General features: G+C 31.0%; 1 protein-coding gene across 5 annotated transcripts; it reads right to left on the reverse strand.

Annotated features, from left to right (window-relative positions):
- Positions 1-1,803: 1,803 nt before the first annotated feature.
- On the reverse strand, positions 1,804-6,955 carry LOC114267562 (NDR1/HIN1-like protein 10). 5 transcript variants are annotated; one of them, XM_082906673.1, is made up of 2 exons: positions 6,064-6,944; positions 1,804-1,980 (listed from the first exon to the last, which is right to left on the reverse strand). In XM_082906673.1, the coding sequence occupies exon 1, from the start codon at positions 6,824-6,826 to the stop codon at positions 6,074-6,076; it is 753 nt and encodes a 250-aa protein (XP_082762799.1). In that variant the 5' UTR covers positions 6,827-6,944; the 3' UTR covers positions 1,804-1,980; positions 6,064-6,073. The 5 variants fall into 5 exon arrangements, with proteins under 5 accessions (XP_082762799.1, XP_028064398.1, XP_028064401.1 ...); XM_028208597.2 differs by lacking the exon at positions 1,804-1,980 and adding an exon at positions 3,779-4,135 and having other exon boundaries at positions 6,064-6,955; XM_028208600.2 differs by lacking the exon at positions 1,804-1,980 and adding an exon at positions 3,779-4,100.
- Between the last annotated feature and the right edge of the window lie 9,609 nt (positions 6,956-16,564).

The raw sequence follows: 16,564 nt of genomic DNA on the forward strand, positions 1-16,564 counted from the left end.
TTTAAAAAAAAATTATTCATGTTTTTTGCCCTTCATTTTGTACTTTAATTAATTTCATTATAAATAAACATATAAAAAAATCATAAATAATTTATGGAAATTTATTTCATGACATTTAGATAAAGATAAAAATTTTAAAAATTATTTGAAAAATAATAATTTCATGACTTATAGATAAATAAACATATAAGAATTGATAAATAATTAATAAAAATTAATTCCATGGTCTACAGATAAAGATAAAGATTAACTAATTGATTTACAAAAAAAAATTATAATAATAAAATTTAGATAAATATATGATTTGTTAATCCATATCTATCAAAAACATATCTATCTAAATCTTTATTTTGGTTTACTTATATTTTTTTTCTCCTTTTATCACATATTATCTTTTTTTATTTTGAATTTTTTATCTTGTGAAATACTTTTATCTATAACTTCTTATCTCCTCTTAACCTACCCCTCATAATTTTTATTATTTGTTATTATCTACCAAGTGATAAAGATATATATAAAAAAAGAATGGTTGGCTATGAATAAGAAGAGTATTAATAATTAAATAATGAAAGCTGTATGGGAGAAGCAATACAAAAATCTCACAAAATTATTTTCCGTCACTATTTTTATCCAAGGTAATAATTTGATATTCTTTCTTTTAATTTTTAAAAATAGTTTACATTAGATCATTACTATGTGTTTTTTCTTTTTATTTTTTTTTATTAGATTGTCATTTGTTATAGTATTTTTTCAATCCCATCTCTAAATTTTCTCTTTGAAATTTCTATTTTTTTAATAATAAAGTTTAGAACTAATTTCTTATCAAATTTGTTTTCTTAGTGCTTATTTTATTGAAAGATTGAGACAAATAAAACTTTCATATGATATATGAAATTAATGAATATAATACAAAGATGGTAGAGAAATATTACATATTTGTTGATATCTCTCTGTTATTATTAGTTGATTTATTAGATTATATTATCAATTTAGAGCCCATCTGATTTAATTCAATGTCTATGACTTTAGTTTTATTCGACCATTTTGTTGTTGAGTAACCTATATAATTTTTTTTTTTTTGGATATATAATGATTAAAGCCATCATTTGTTATATTTCTTCAAATAAAATTCAAATAATCTGGCATCATTTTTTTTTATAAATAAAATGGATTAAACTATTTTCTTATATAATTTTTATAATCCTACGAAATTCTTATCTTGATTTTTTTTTTTTAAATGTTGTAGAAACTATGCAAGTATTATTCAAGTTATGGAGAATGATTACTTACAAATTATAATTAAAAGTTGAGATTTATTCATAATTTGGTCCCACAATAATAATATAAATCATTGATTTAAAATAAGTAAATTTATGATAACTTATACAATTTATTTCTTTTAATGCTTTGTTTTTGTTTTTGTTTTGTTTTGTTTTTGTTTTTTTTTTTTTTTTTTTTTTTGCATGACACTATAGTCTGATACAAATTATTTATGTTAGCAAGTGATTGTAATACTATTATCCTAACAATCTTTATAATTAACAATTTTTTATGTATATCAAATTTTTTTTGTGAAATTTTGTAGATTAATTATTGTTAACATCAACCAAGATGGCCTAACATCATGGCTTGCCGCTATTAAAATATAATTCAATATTAGAATAATTTATATATCACACAAAATGTATATAGTTTATTTTTCTGTGCATCGCACGGGTTACCGCTAGTATATATATAAACAAATTTAAAAAAAAAGTACAAGTCAAGTTTTGGCATGGCAATAATAGTGATGTCTGGTGCTGTCAGAACATATATGTATATATGTGTGAATAAATATTATTGGAATGATATGCTGTCAGAACATATATGTATACAGGTTGTGGTGTCACGAGTACTGTTGGGCCAATGAGAGTCCACAACAGGTCCCGTTTTGATAATCGGAACCGTTCAAATGTGTAGAACTCGTCGAGTACTATATACCTATAAAAAATCACATTGATCGGATATCGATAACTATATAATCAAATTAATTTTGTATATAAAAAAAAATAGACGATACACAAAGGCCTCGTTTGGGATGCTACCTTTTTAGCCAATTAGCCAAAAAGTTACTAAATCTCCGTTTGGGAAGTGGGTTGGCTTTTTGACTTTTTGGCTTTTTTGGCTATTTTAGCCTGGGTTAAAAAGTTTGGTTTGGGAAGGGCTTTTTGGCTTTTTGGCTTTTTTGGCTTTTTTTGTGAAAGAAGAATGTAATGATTATGGGTTGGATGTGATATTTTGTTTTTTGTGGCTAAAATAGTCTATTTTGTTTTTTGTGGCTAAAATAGCCAAAAAAGCCCCGTTTAGCTCTTGCCAAACGGAGGCTAAATTAGCCAATTAACCAATTAGTCATACCAAAAAGTCAGCAATTACGGCTTCTCTCTACTTTTTGCATAGCTTTTCGTAATTAGTCAAAAAGTCATCCCAAATATACAAGTTTTTTTTACCTACCTTTTTAGCCAATTAGCCAAAAAGTTACTAAATTAACCTATTCCCAAACGAGGCCAAAGTAACGGTTGACAAAAAACTAATCCGATCAGATAACTATCAGATAATTATCGATCAACAGAATTTTTTATAATTATATAGTACTCAACGAGTTCTACACATTAAACGGCTCCGATTATCAAAACAGGACCCGTGGTGGGCCCCACAGGCCGAACAGCACCGTCCAGTCCGAACAGCACCGTAGGCAATCTAGTCCTAGCTACCCATCATATGCATGACAGTACCATCACTGTCAATAGGCATTTATATATGTAGGAGTGATATAGTAATTTTGTTATTTTATACAATATTTTAATATATATTTTTTTTTGTAAAAAATCAAAAAATTATCTCAAACAACCATATTTTTTTTCCTATACTTTTTAGTCTAAAAAGTCAAAAAGTGCACTTATTTAGAACACCCAAACAACTAATAATCCTCTCGCTTAATCCACTCAATCCCACCGTATTAATAATCCACTCACTAAAACAAACGGGTGTGTGCTGTTGCTGCAGATCAAAGAGAATGGGGAAGAACATCAAGAGAGAGGGAGACATGGTGAATTTCCAATTTTGCTCGTGAAAGTGGTCAAGAAAGGCACACACGTGACAATTTTTCTGGAAAAAATGTCAACTCCCGTTAATAATTGGATCAATTTGACAAAAAGCAAAATATTAAAAGTCAAATATGATACAATTAGAACAAGGACCAAATTGACACTCGTGGAAATTTCAGGGAACAATGGTGTAAGCTGCCATTGAAATACCCAAAAAAGGGAAAGACCCAACCTCTATTACTTTCTACACACAAGGCTGCTTGCAAAACCTAAAGAATTGTATATTTCCTGCAATTTCAATCCTAGAACAATTCCTATTACCTTTTGGAAGGTGGTAGTCCCAAGGATATAATTCAATCTTACTATATATATGTATAGAATATGCATAGAATTGGCTTTGAGTAACTAGCATATTAGGGCACAAGTAAACATTTAACATTTAAATGGCCCAATTGTATTCAAGAGAGCGTTCTAAGTACAAATCTATGTTATATGAGCTCTTCTAAATGTATATGACGTAATAGTGCTAAACATTCTACACTTGAATTAGGATAGGCGACATGCATTCGGAATGTATAGTTGAATATTCAACTAACTGGATATTTAGTAATTAAACTATAATTATGCATAAAAATCTCATATTATGCATGAAATGCTTTATGAAACCTTCTAAATACTAATTGAACGGAAAAAAATAAAATAAAATAAAATAATTATATTAAGAAATATGAATATTTTGTCATGTCCCAACATCATTGGAAATGGGAATTAGATGAATCCAACACTATGATATATACATGTACCCGACACCCATACCTGTAACAAAATCCATATAACATATAGAAAGCCATTATCTTACTTGAGCTATTAAAGTCAAAGGCATTTAGGAACATAAAAGATCACTGATGATTTATTGTAGTAGCATTTATAATTACATCTCCATTTGTCTTCATCATTAATTTCATCCCACACAAAATGCAATTGGACCTCTCCAGTCCTAGGTATTCAGCAACCCCACTGTAGTCTGTGTCAAAATAATCTTGATTCATATGCTTTTTCATTTAACAAAAAAAAAAAAAAGCCAATGACATAGTTAATGACTTGGATACAAAGATACAATGACACAGAAAAACCAAACGGTAGAAGAAAAATATTCAAGGCACATAGGCCAACATGAATAGATAGCAATGTAAGAAAAAACTGCAAATCATACACCAAAATCAATACAGCGTCAATCTACCAACACATGCACGCACATACACGCACACAAAAAATCTACATGGAAATTGATACATTAATCGATCAACAAAAATGTAGCACCATGTGCATTATTATACTCTACAATTAAATCCCAACTTCAATTTGTGGCTATGAAATAGAGCATCAGAAAAGAAACCTAATCACCACCAATCAATGTCCTATCGCTGTTCAAATGTAATCACAATGATTGTCTCCCCTACAAGATCTCAAAAAGCCTACTTTTTTGCCATGAGCTCACCTCAAACCTAACCTAGCCGATATCCTCACATCAAAACTCAAACCTCTGCATGTTCTATCCCCATCAATGTCGTCCACAACTAATTTGTCAATGTAAGTTGATGAAGCAGCCAATGTGGCCTTTATGACCATTTGATTCTTTGTGTTCTTATCAAAAAGAAAGACAATCATCCACAAGTCATCCACACGGGATTCCAATTTGCATTTGGAACTATGCTAAAAAATCTTAGATGACTCCTTTTGTACACAAGACTGAATCTTAAAGCATTCCCATATCTTAGCCCCCGAGGCTGTTTCCAGAGTGCAACAACTAGGTCAAATAGAGATAAAGATGATCAACCTTTTTTTTTTATTTGTTATTTTCCAGATAACACAAGTATAAAGTTGATATAGTCCGTGTTTTAAATTGTTCAGTAAAACAAGGCTTCAAACACGTAAAGGACCATTTCAATCAATCACACATAGTCACAATTATTAGTATCTTAGCCCTACTTATAGAGGTAAATTGACAAGCATGACTACTACATATCTTATGCTAATTTATCTTACAATAAACATGCCTACCGCTGCCCCTCTCTAAGTAAAGGTAAGTCTCTCCTTCAGCTAGAATGTAAGGAAATTGAAAGAAGATACATGATCCTATATTTGACACAACACATGATATTGAGGGGTTGTTTGGGATGATTACGAAAAGATATGAAGAGAAATAGAGAAGTGATGTGATCCAAAAAAGACAAAAGGATAAAAAAGTATACTCATATAGTGTACCCCAAATAGTGCTGGAATACATTGATTTTCAATTTTAACATTTTTTAAAAAACAAAAATTAAAACATCTTTATAAAATTAATATTACACACAAAGTTTATTAAGATGGAAAGCAAATTCTTACTTTTACTTTAGCCTACCTCCCTCACAAATCTGCTTTCCTGATATCAAGAATCTTACGTCAAATTGATTTATGCCCACTTGCATCACATAAAAACGGAATCATATTCTATGGAGCTTATTGAAAGTTTCCCATCATAGACAAAATTCGAAAAACTTAAAAAAGTCATAAATTAGAAATTGAATTTAAAGGGTGTATTAACACATCAGAAATGCTTAATTGATACTGGTATTGGGCCTAGATGTGAGTTGAAGATTTTAGACTTGAATTGTTTATAAATTTACCTTGGGATGTAATAGTGGGATAAAATGTAATATCTTTTGATACACATCGGTCAATAACATATACAATATGTAAATGTAATGCAATTTAAAAACCAATGTAGCCTCAAACAAACATATATACAATCAATGAATATCAGCAACTAATAATATATTGAAACCACAAAAAGCTGTGCAAAAGTTAACTGATTAACAAAAAACCAAAACGCTCGTGCATTAACATTATATCACAAAAGGTCTAAACCCTAGCTCTCAATCTGTAAAAACACAGTTTGATACTCAGAACAAGGAACAGAGGATCCTCAGAAAATTACCTAAATTCATTCAAATGCCAACCCTGCATTCCCTTGCTCCGCCAACCAACGTCCCTCCAGCGCCATTCGACGAAATCCCAACCGTCAAATCTCCGCAATAGACGCTCAAGATACGGTGCCTGGCTCGCCACCAACTGGCCTTGAATCTAACCCTAGAGAGCAATCTGACATTGAAATTCACAGTCCCATGACTCTTCCTCTCGCCATTGATGCCCTCAACAGCCCAATCATCAACGTAAGACGACGCCGTAGCGAAACTCGCTCGCAGAGTCGTCTGATTCCGGGTCCCCTGAACGAAGGGAGGGAGGGTGGTGTCGGAGAGAGACTCCGACTTGTAGAAGACGTAGGCATTGATGTGATCGTAGAAGATGGAGAGCTTGTGGTTAGGGTTTCGGACGGTGAAGCGTACGTCCCATTTGGCGGAGATGAGGGAGGATGGGGAGGAGGAGAGGTTGAAGTTGGAGAGGGAGAGTGAGTCGACACGGAAGTCGGGGAAGCGGGGGCGGAGGACAAGCCAGATGATGAAGACGATGGTGCCGCAAATGATGAAGAAGGCGATGAGGATGGCGAGGAGGCGGCGGAAGAGGGTGGCGCGTGGGTAGTAAGGGTAACGTGGGTTGTAGTAAGCAGGACGAGGCGGTGGGGCGGCGTAAGGGAAACCGGTTCCGGCGGTGGTGGCGCAGCCGCTGGGGTTGTTGCTAGGGGGGTAGCCTGGGGCTGGGTAGCCAGTGACTGGTGGTCTAGAAGACTGGTGATTATCCATGGTTTGGAAGCTTTTTGATTTTTACAGGAAGGAGAGAAAGAGAGAGAGAGAGAGAGAGAGAGAGAGAGAGACGCTATTGAGAGCAGAGTCCGCACCGAATACGGAAATTCGGGTTGAGCTGTCGCCTATTGTTTGAAAATTTAAGGCTCCGTTTGGTAAGTAATTTGAATTATAGTTTCATCTATTAATTTGAATGTATTGTTTTTTTTGAGCTTTTAAATTATAATTCTATATCTATTTTTCAAAATTTAATTCAAAACATAATTATTACTTTTCAAAACTCACAACAAAACACATAATTCAAAACTTTTTTCAAAACTCAATTCAAATTAATATTTTAATTTTAAAAATATTTTAATTTTGTTAAGATTTTAAATATTTTAATATTTAAATACGTTACGATTTTTTTAAATATTTTTAAATATTTTAATTTCAAAATATTACTATTTTAATTTTTAAAATTTTAAAATATTTTATAACAATAAATTCAAACTCTATTTTATAAAAATATTTTTAAATATTTTAATTTTTTTTGTTATGTATTTGATTACGATTTAAGTATAGAGTTATGAAAGTATTACGGAGTTTCGAGTTATGTGTTTAGTTATGAATTTTAAAAATAATTTCTTAATTGAGTTTTGTTTTATGTGTTTAGTTACGATTTGAGTGTACAGTTGTTTTTAAATTTAAAATATTAACATTTTAAATTATTTAAATTTTTTGAATATTTAAATTATTTAAATTTTTACGATTTAAATTTTTTGAATATTTATTTTAATTTTTTACTTATTAAATTTTTTAGATTATTTAAATATTTATGATTTAATTTTTTTGAATATTTATTTTGAAAAAAAAAATTATTTCCTTTGTAGTATTTTTAATTAAAAAATTGATTAATGTTATTTTCTGTTAATAATAAAAAATTTTAATTGAATTTTAAAAAGAGTTTGGTTATGAGTGTTGATCAGAATTTTCAATAGTGTGAAAGTAGTGTGTTTTGTTATGAGTTATAACAATTTGAATTAAGTTTTAAAAACTCTTTCCAAAACTCATAATCAAACAAATTTTCTTACTTCACATGTCAAATCAAACTTTCAAAATTCAATTCCACACTCAATTCAAAACTCAATTCAACACTCTATTCAAAAACCATAACCAAACAAATTTTCTATACTCAAATCATAATTCCACAACTCACAAAGTCAAAATACAACTTATACTCTCAAATCATATTTACAAAACTCTACCAAACGCAACCTAAGGGATGTTTGGTTTGATTTTTCAAGAAAAAAAAATTGTCGAAAAGTGTAAGATAAGAAAGATATAAAGAATTAGGTTCATTAAATATATATATTTTTTTATTTATGAGGGCATTTTTAATGGTGTATTAACTTTTTTTTATTAAATTTGAGTGAAAATTTAAAAAAAAAAAATTCTTTGATATAGTATTCCGACGGAGGGTTTTGAGACTTCGTCAAATTACCGGTCAACCGGCTAGAGTAAATTTTTCACAATTTTTTTTTTTTGAGGTGGTTATCAAGGAGGTCGACCGAGAGGACGATCAAGAGGTCGATCGGCCAATGTAATTTTTTCACAAACTTTTACATTAAGGTGGTCATTCAAGGGGACATCCAGTAGTGAAAATTCAATAACAATAAATAATGATTTGATGAAAGACACATTGGTCATCAATTTGATAAAAGAAAAATAAAATCATAGGTTTGATACCAATTTGATAAAACCGTTGGAGCTGATAAATGAACCATTTTTCATCAAATTTAAATTTGATGATAAGTTTGATACACGGTTGAAAATGGTCTGAGAGATTTATCATTTGTAAAATAATTTGGTGAGAAATTTTTTTGTTGTTTGAAAGAACATTTTGTTTCTAATTTTACCCCTTAAATTTTATTTGTTGGCTTTTTTTGACTATATGTTCAAATTTTATATTTATCTTTTCCAATTATTTTCTATCTATTCAAATCTTTTGTCTATCTGTTCAATTTTTTTTTTGTCTATCTATTCAAATATTTTTTTATCTATAGAATTTTTTAAACTATATGTTGATTTTTTTTATCTGTTGAATTTTTATTACCTATTTTTTCTATCTGTTCAAATTTACATGATTTTCAAACTTTCTCTCTATCTATTCATCTTTCTACTTCTCTTTTCTTGCTTTATCTGTTGAAATAAATCTATTCATATTTTATTATTTGTTCAAGTTTTTGAACAAATCTATCCATATTTTTTTAATCTGTTGCAACTTGTTTCTTCTTCATCAAAAACATTCATCATTATCATTATCAACACTACTAACAACAGCAACAACTATAAATAAATAAATAAATGAGATTTCTAGTCATAGTACTGGTGGATAAGGAAAATTGTGGAGGTTTTGAATTTGAAGTAGAAGACCTCTTTGCTTTAACAGCTTGAGACTTCTTAATAGAATCCACTAGAACCAATGTCAAAACTAGGTCAAAATCCGATACCATCTCCATTAAATTACTCTTCTCACTCCCCAAAAAATACCTAGAAGAACCAACAAGGCTCATCAAATCACTACCACTCTTCATTTTCGTATCACACACAAAGCTTTTCTTACCGCTTGATTTCGAAGAGCTCTTCTTAGTCGTTTGATCTTTTGATTTTGACAATGAGCTTTTTCGACTCTTACAGTGGAGATGATTGTAGGGAATTAGAGCTATAGCCGGTGGTTAAGAAGTGCACGGCAGAAGAGAGAGAGGGATTTGTTGATGCGTTTTGCGTCTCTGATGATGGGATATTAGACTGCCAAACAAATTATGATAAACTACGATTGAGGGAGGCGGGTATGGTTTGCGCGGTAGATCTAGTTCCAAATCTAGACTGTGGTGGAGCGGTGGAGGCAGTGGTAGAGCGATGGTAAAAAATGAAGGAGAGAGAAGTTGCGGAGATAGAGATGGAGGGAGAGAGAGAGAAATTGACCTGTGATATTCCATTATCAGATCTAAAAGGATAAAGAAGTTGAGGCGTAATGAAAGAGACAGACGACCGATGGTGGCAGAAGGAGATCAGTGGCTAAAGAATAGTGACGGATAAGCAATAGTCGAGGAGCAACGATGAAGGAGAAGTAGTGGAACAGCTCAGCTATAAAGCTCCGACGATTTTCATTAGCGGCGATGCAAGGTTGACGACGACTCCGACGACTACGAGAGAGAGAGAGAGAGAGAGAGAGGATTTGAAGAGAGAGAAATGGAGTATGGTTTGAAGAGGGAGATAGAGAGTGAGAGAGAGAAAATTGTATTGTAAGATGTTTGTCTGGTTTTACGATATATAGGCCATTTTGTAAGAGCTTGTCCTCACAGACAAAATATTTTAATGTATAGAGCGAGTGTTCTTTTCAAAATTAGGTTAATTATAATTTTTTTTTTGAAGTTTTACGCTTTTTTCATTTTAAATTTAGTTTTTTAATTTTGACAAATTAAATATTAGAGTTCATTCATATTTCAGTTTTCGCTCTCTGTCTGTATAAGTTAACGGGAAGGGGGTTTAAAGTTAAAAATACTATGATTTAAATTGAGAAACACGTGAAACTTTGGTGTTTATTTTGTAATTATCCTTTTTTTGTTTTTAGTGAATTTAATTTTAAAAAAATGGTTAATTACAAAAAAAATTCTTAAGTTTCACTCGTTTTTCATTTTAAATCCCTTCGCTGTTTTACACGGACGAAGATGGAAAGAGGGGATAAATTGAAATACGGATGGAACTCTAGGGTTTTATTTATCGAAATTGAAACACTAGGGTTTAAAGTGAGAAATGCGTAAAATCAGAGAGTCATTTTTTTATAAAAAAAAATTTAACCCTTAAAAATTTGTTTTTTTAAAATTAAAAATTAATTTATAAAAAAATAAAAAAATTGAAGGGCTTAGTATTATTTTTTTGAAGAGTATAAATTAGTGTGTTTATTTTGAGTTTTTTGGATTAAATTTTTTGAAAATTGAGTTTTTTTTTCTTGTTTTTTTGTTTTTAATAAATATTTTTAAAATTTTAAGCATTTTTTTTTTTACTTTTTAGATGCACTTTACTTAGATGTATCTAAAAAGTAAAAAAAGTTGTGAAAAAATATTTTTAAAAATTAATAAATACATTAAAATATACAAAATATACTGAATTCTCATATTTTTTTTTTATTTTTGGTATTTAATGATTTTTTAAAAGTTTTTTTCACAAAATTATACTTTTATGTCTATTTATGTTAGGTGGGTCTAAAAATTAACAAAAAAAAAAATACTTCAAATATTAAAAAAATTCAATAAAAACAAAAAAAAATACGAAAAATAAGAAAGTTGAATTTTTTGAAAAGTGTTTTTGGAAAACCAAAAACAAGCAAAGTTACTTTTAAAAAGCTTAAAAAATATTTTTCATATTTATTTTTGTCAAATTAATTTTTATTTTTCTAAAAAAAATCAACAAAAAATTTTAGAAACATAAACCAAACATGGTCTAAGTCAATTTTTTTTTTTTCCATCAAATTTAAAATTGATAAAAAGTGCTAAAAAAACTATCTCCAATCATTTAAGGGAAAAATATTTTTTCCATCAAATTGTTCATGTAATTTAAATTTGATCAAAATTTAAAAAGATAAATAATTATAGATGATTTTTTTCCCTATCAAATTTGATTAAAGTAAAATTTTGGAATAAAATTAAAAAAAAATTTAAAACACTTTCATGAAAATTTAATGAAATAGTTGAAATAGTTCGTATCAAATTAATTTTTTTTAACTCAAATTTAGAATTAAATTATATAAAAGAAAAATAAAGGGTTGGAGATACTCTTATTATATAAGATAGATGTCAAAATGAATCAACAGGACTAGCCTAACTAATCAGAATTCATGCACTTTAAATTAATGATTCAAATCTCCCTAATCACGTGTCGGTCTTATTTCCCTTGTAAACGTTAGGCTTTCTTCCCCGACTTTAAAAGTCATTTTATTTTTTATTTTGTATTGATCATTATATTATTATATTTAATCACACATGAATCAAATAAATAAAAAATAAAATTTTGTTTTGCTTTGTTTAGAGCAACTTTAATAATATTAAAAATATTACCTTATTTGGTTTTAGAAAATTGAGTTTTTCATTTTTCGTATTTTTTTTTGATTTTTAGTCAAAAATTTTAATATTTTAAGAAATTTTTTATTTTTTAGATTCACTTAAAAAGTATAATATTTATGAAAAAATCTTTAAAAAATTCATCAAATACAGAAATATAAAAATTTAATATATTTTTATATTCTTGTGTATTCATTAAAATTTTAAAATATTTTTTCCCAAACATTTTACTTTTTAGGGTGCATCTTAGCTATGTGCACTAAAAAAAAAAAGTTACTTAAAATATAAAAAAATTCACCAAAAATAAAAAAATACGAAAAAAAATAAAAAATTTAATTTTTAGAAAATCAATCACAACCAAACAAGTATTATTCAAACTCAAAAATTAGACCCAACCAATCACTCTCATGTGTTATTTTTCTCTCTCATATTTTTTATAATTATCTCATTTATTATTGAGTCTAGAAATTTGGTTATAAAAAGTGGACTTATATATCAATTTTTTAAAGATTAAATATCTTTTATGTTGAAATCTAAGTTTGAAAATTTCAATTTAAACGTCCATGTGAAATTATAGCAATGTCAAATTGTTTGTCAAATTCAACATAAATTTATTTATTTATTTATAGATTAGAGAAGAAAGGAAACCTTCTATTAGAAATACATGAATTCTGATAATTAAACTAACCAATAAATAGATTTTACTCTTGTGTAATGAACAAATGGCTTGGCGCAAATCATAGAAATCCAAACTTGTGAATTCAGAATAGATGAGTACTACAACTAATAATGGTGCTTCACAAACAAATTGTGAAAGTTTAGACACAACACAAAAATGATTCCTTGCAGTGCAATTTTGTTTGTACGCAACGTTGCGTATAGGAGAGGAAAAGAATAGCTTTGGTGGGATGCCAAAGTGACAACACACACAAAATATGTTCATAACCACGTGGTTTGTAATGTGTTAGACAAGCACTAACAGGTAGGAATGGCAACGGGGCGGGGCGGGGCGGGGCAGGGCAAGGCGAGGCCAGGGATCACCCTCCCCGTCCCCAATTCCCGATAGTAGAAATCCTCCCGTCCCCGGCCCCGATCCCCGACGGGGAACCTATATCCGCTCCCACCCCCGCCCCCTAACGGGGATTGGGTTTCCGCGACCCCGATTAATCCCCAACCAAAAAAAAAAAAAAAATAGATACAACAAATTTGTTCATCATCAACAACAACAACAACATAGAGAGAGAGATCTGATGCTCAAATGTAAATAAAAAAAATTCAGATCTAACAGATCTGTTCATCACCATTAACAGATCTGATGAGCTCAAAAAAAAAAAATTCAGATCTAACATATATATACATATACAACAAATCGAGAAAGAGAGAGAGAGAGACAGAGAGACAGAGAGAGGAAAAGTGCTCAAACAGTGGTGATGGTGTCATTGCCGGACTGCCGCAAACAGTGGTGGAGTTGTGGCCGCTCAATCGGCGGAGGAGAGAGAGGAGAGTGATCGGTAGAGGAGGGCGATCGACAGACGAGGGAGAGGAGGGAGATCGGTGGAGGAGGGAGAGGAGGACGATCGGCGGAGGAGGGAGAGGAGCTCGATCGGCGTCGGCGAAGGGTTTGAGAGAGAGAGATAAGAGACAGTGAGTGTGATGTGAGTGAGAGGGCCTACACATATAATATAATATATGTATATATTATAATAACCCTATACGGGGATCAGTCGGGGATTAGTCGGGGCCGGGCCGGGCCGGGGTTAGGGAACCTATTCCTATCCCCGACTCGAAAATCATCGGGGATTTAATTTTTAATACCATCTCCGGCCCTATGGGGATAATTTTTGGAGAAAAATCGTTCCAATCGAGGTCGGGGGATCGGGTCCCCATCGAGCCAGGTTTAAATTGCCATCTCTACTAACAGGTGGCAGCTAATAAAATGATTAACAGATTTATGTTAAATAAAATATGAAAGTAAGTAAATACATATAGAGTAAGAAATAGTTGCCTGGTAAGATTAAGAGGAGTGTAGTCACTACTCTAAAACCATTGTTTCTCCCTACGTGAAGGTATAACTAGAGTGCAAAGATTCCAAGAGATACAACCCAAACGCTCACAGCCTTCCTCATCTGATAATCATGTCCACCAGGAAGACATGAACGAGTTATGAATCATAGCTGTCAAGAAATACAAAAGATGGATCAAACTATACTCTTCAATAAAATTTCAATATATCTTATACTCTTGTGTGTCTCTTCTTTTCTAATGTTTTGGAAGAGAGAATAATTTATATAATTGAACACTTTCTAAGAATTAAAACATAACAATTAACCATTACATAATTACAATAATAAAATTTAATAACATTTTTATAACCGAAATATTTAAAACCAATATTAATGCTAATAACGGTCAAACAAATTAAATAGAAATACTTAATTTTATTTTTATTAAAATTTCAACAATCCCCTACTTTTAACAAAAATAAATTTTTTGATAATACCATAAAGTTTATATTATACCGCCACAATTTTAAAACTTTATATTCAAAACAAAACAAATATATATATATATATATATAAGGGTAACTGCATACTACGCCATAGGTATGGGAGCCTTTTGGGCTTGAACCATACTTAGTGTTAACAATTTTCCTCTGAAGGATCATAGTAAAATATATCTTGAACTAGACCTTTTGTGCCAAAGTTCAACTAGTCACACACACAACACTAGTATTGGACATCAGTTGGCGGATTAGTGTTATTAGACATCAGTTCACAGATTAGTACTCTTAAAGGCCATACACTAGATCTTGATTCGTATGGGGTTACTAAAGACTAGCTCAAGTCTCCAAGTCGTGGCCTCACGACAACTCCTACTTAGAAGAACTCTCCAAAGGTACTGTAACGCCCCCAAGTTGATTAAATTAAAACATTTCTCATAACTTGATTAATCTGAAATCCTTCCAAACCAAACAATAACATCAATCTCAAAAGGCCCCTTTTCCATTGAACTACATATCAAATATTACAATTTTCATATTCTTGATTTAGTTACAACAACATTGTCATAGTTCAAGAAGCTAAATGAATAAACAAATAATAACGCCTTAAGGGCATACAATCATCAAGGCATGGCCTTGTTATAATCAAATGGACACACGGTCCCAAAACATATATGCTCGAAGCTTCCATATAACACATCCATGAGCCTTTGAGCCCCAACAAAACAAAGAAGTCCACCTGTTTCTCATAGGGGTGATAGGAGTGAACTAGATGCATAGTATCAATTCCTGAAATTGTTAGATAGGAGTGAACTAGATGCCTAGTAGAAATACCTTTAACAAAGTATCTAATTATTCAAAATTCATATGGCATTATCACAACCAAAACTTAGATATTATAATTTCCATGAAAATCACATTTCAACGCCGGGGGGGTAAATACACCATGAAGTCCCTATAAAGAGTCCCAAACCACATATACAAGTCATTTCCCATTAAAACTATCTCCACATTTACTGATTGTTACACGGCAGGACACGAGCACCCAAAATCATCTGTTTTTCCACTTTTACTGACTACAATACGGCAAGACCAGTGGGCACCCAAAAACATTTTCCCACATTCATTTGACGATAAGCTCAAGATAGAGCAATTAGGCACCTTGACTGTGCAGGTACCAAATACAACACAACTTAAACCAAACCCGACTCACTACTTAGACTCCCATACTATTTACCACCCCCTTAAACAACCTTTTCCAAGATTTCCACAAATTCCAAGAATTTATACATCTATGAGAACAAAGGTAAATATCACCATTCAAATAACTGAACTATTATGGAGACATAATCTTCATATTCCAAAGAAAAATCTCAAAAGCTTTCAATTTCATGAATCTCAAGTAAAAAGACATCTCATTCTCATAATTCAATCATAAATTTAAAGAATTGAAGATTTATTCCATTTGAGCATATCATTGTTCAATTTCAAAAATTAGGGTTTTTATTAAATTTGGGGCCTTTGCCCCTTCATAATGTAAAATGCTATTTTTCAACTAAAGTTTTCATAATCCATAAACATTAATATAAATTTTGAGAAATGTATGAGAAATTTCATTTTTGAAATCAAAACCCACTTCTTTGTAAACTCAAACATCAATCATAAAACCAATGTCACAATAATACCAATAAACATCCTCAAAGTAAAGAGGTACCAAGTTAAAAGTAATTTTACCTCTAAGATGAGAGTAGAGAAGCTAAATCAAGAGGATTCCTTCGAAAATCCAAAATCCAATCGGTTAAAAATGTTGATCTTCACTTGTTCTTCATTTTTAATACAAGATCCATGGTGGATTGTTGGTGAAAAATGGGTGACATCAAGGTTTGGACGTCAAGGGTTTCGGGTGTGGAGGAGAGGAAGAGAAGAGAGGAAGAAAGAATAAAGATTTTGGGCCAAAAACTCACTTTAAAGTGTCTGATACCGACCAGACCGCTCGAGTGGTCAAAGCTTGGCTCAAGTGGTGAAAAAAAGCTCCCAGAATCTTTGAAATTCGCATAGACCTCTCGAGCGATGAAAAGCTCGCTCGAGCGAACTTGCTTCCAGCACAGATACTCAAATTTCAAACAAGCATAACTC

This window comes from Camellia sinensis, chromosome 14 (assembly GCF_055761805.1).
Source record: "Camellia sinensis isolate YWXY chromosome 14, ASM5576180v1, whole genome shotgun sequence".
NCBI lineage: Eukaryota > Viridiplantae > Streptophyta > Magnoliopsida > Ericales > Theaceae > Camellia > Camellia sinensis.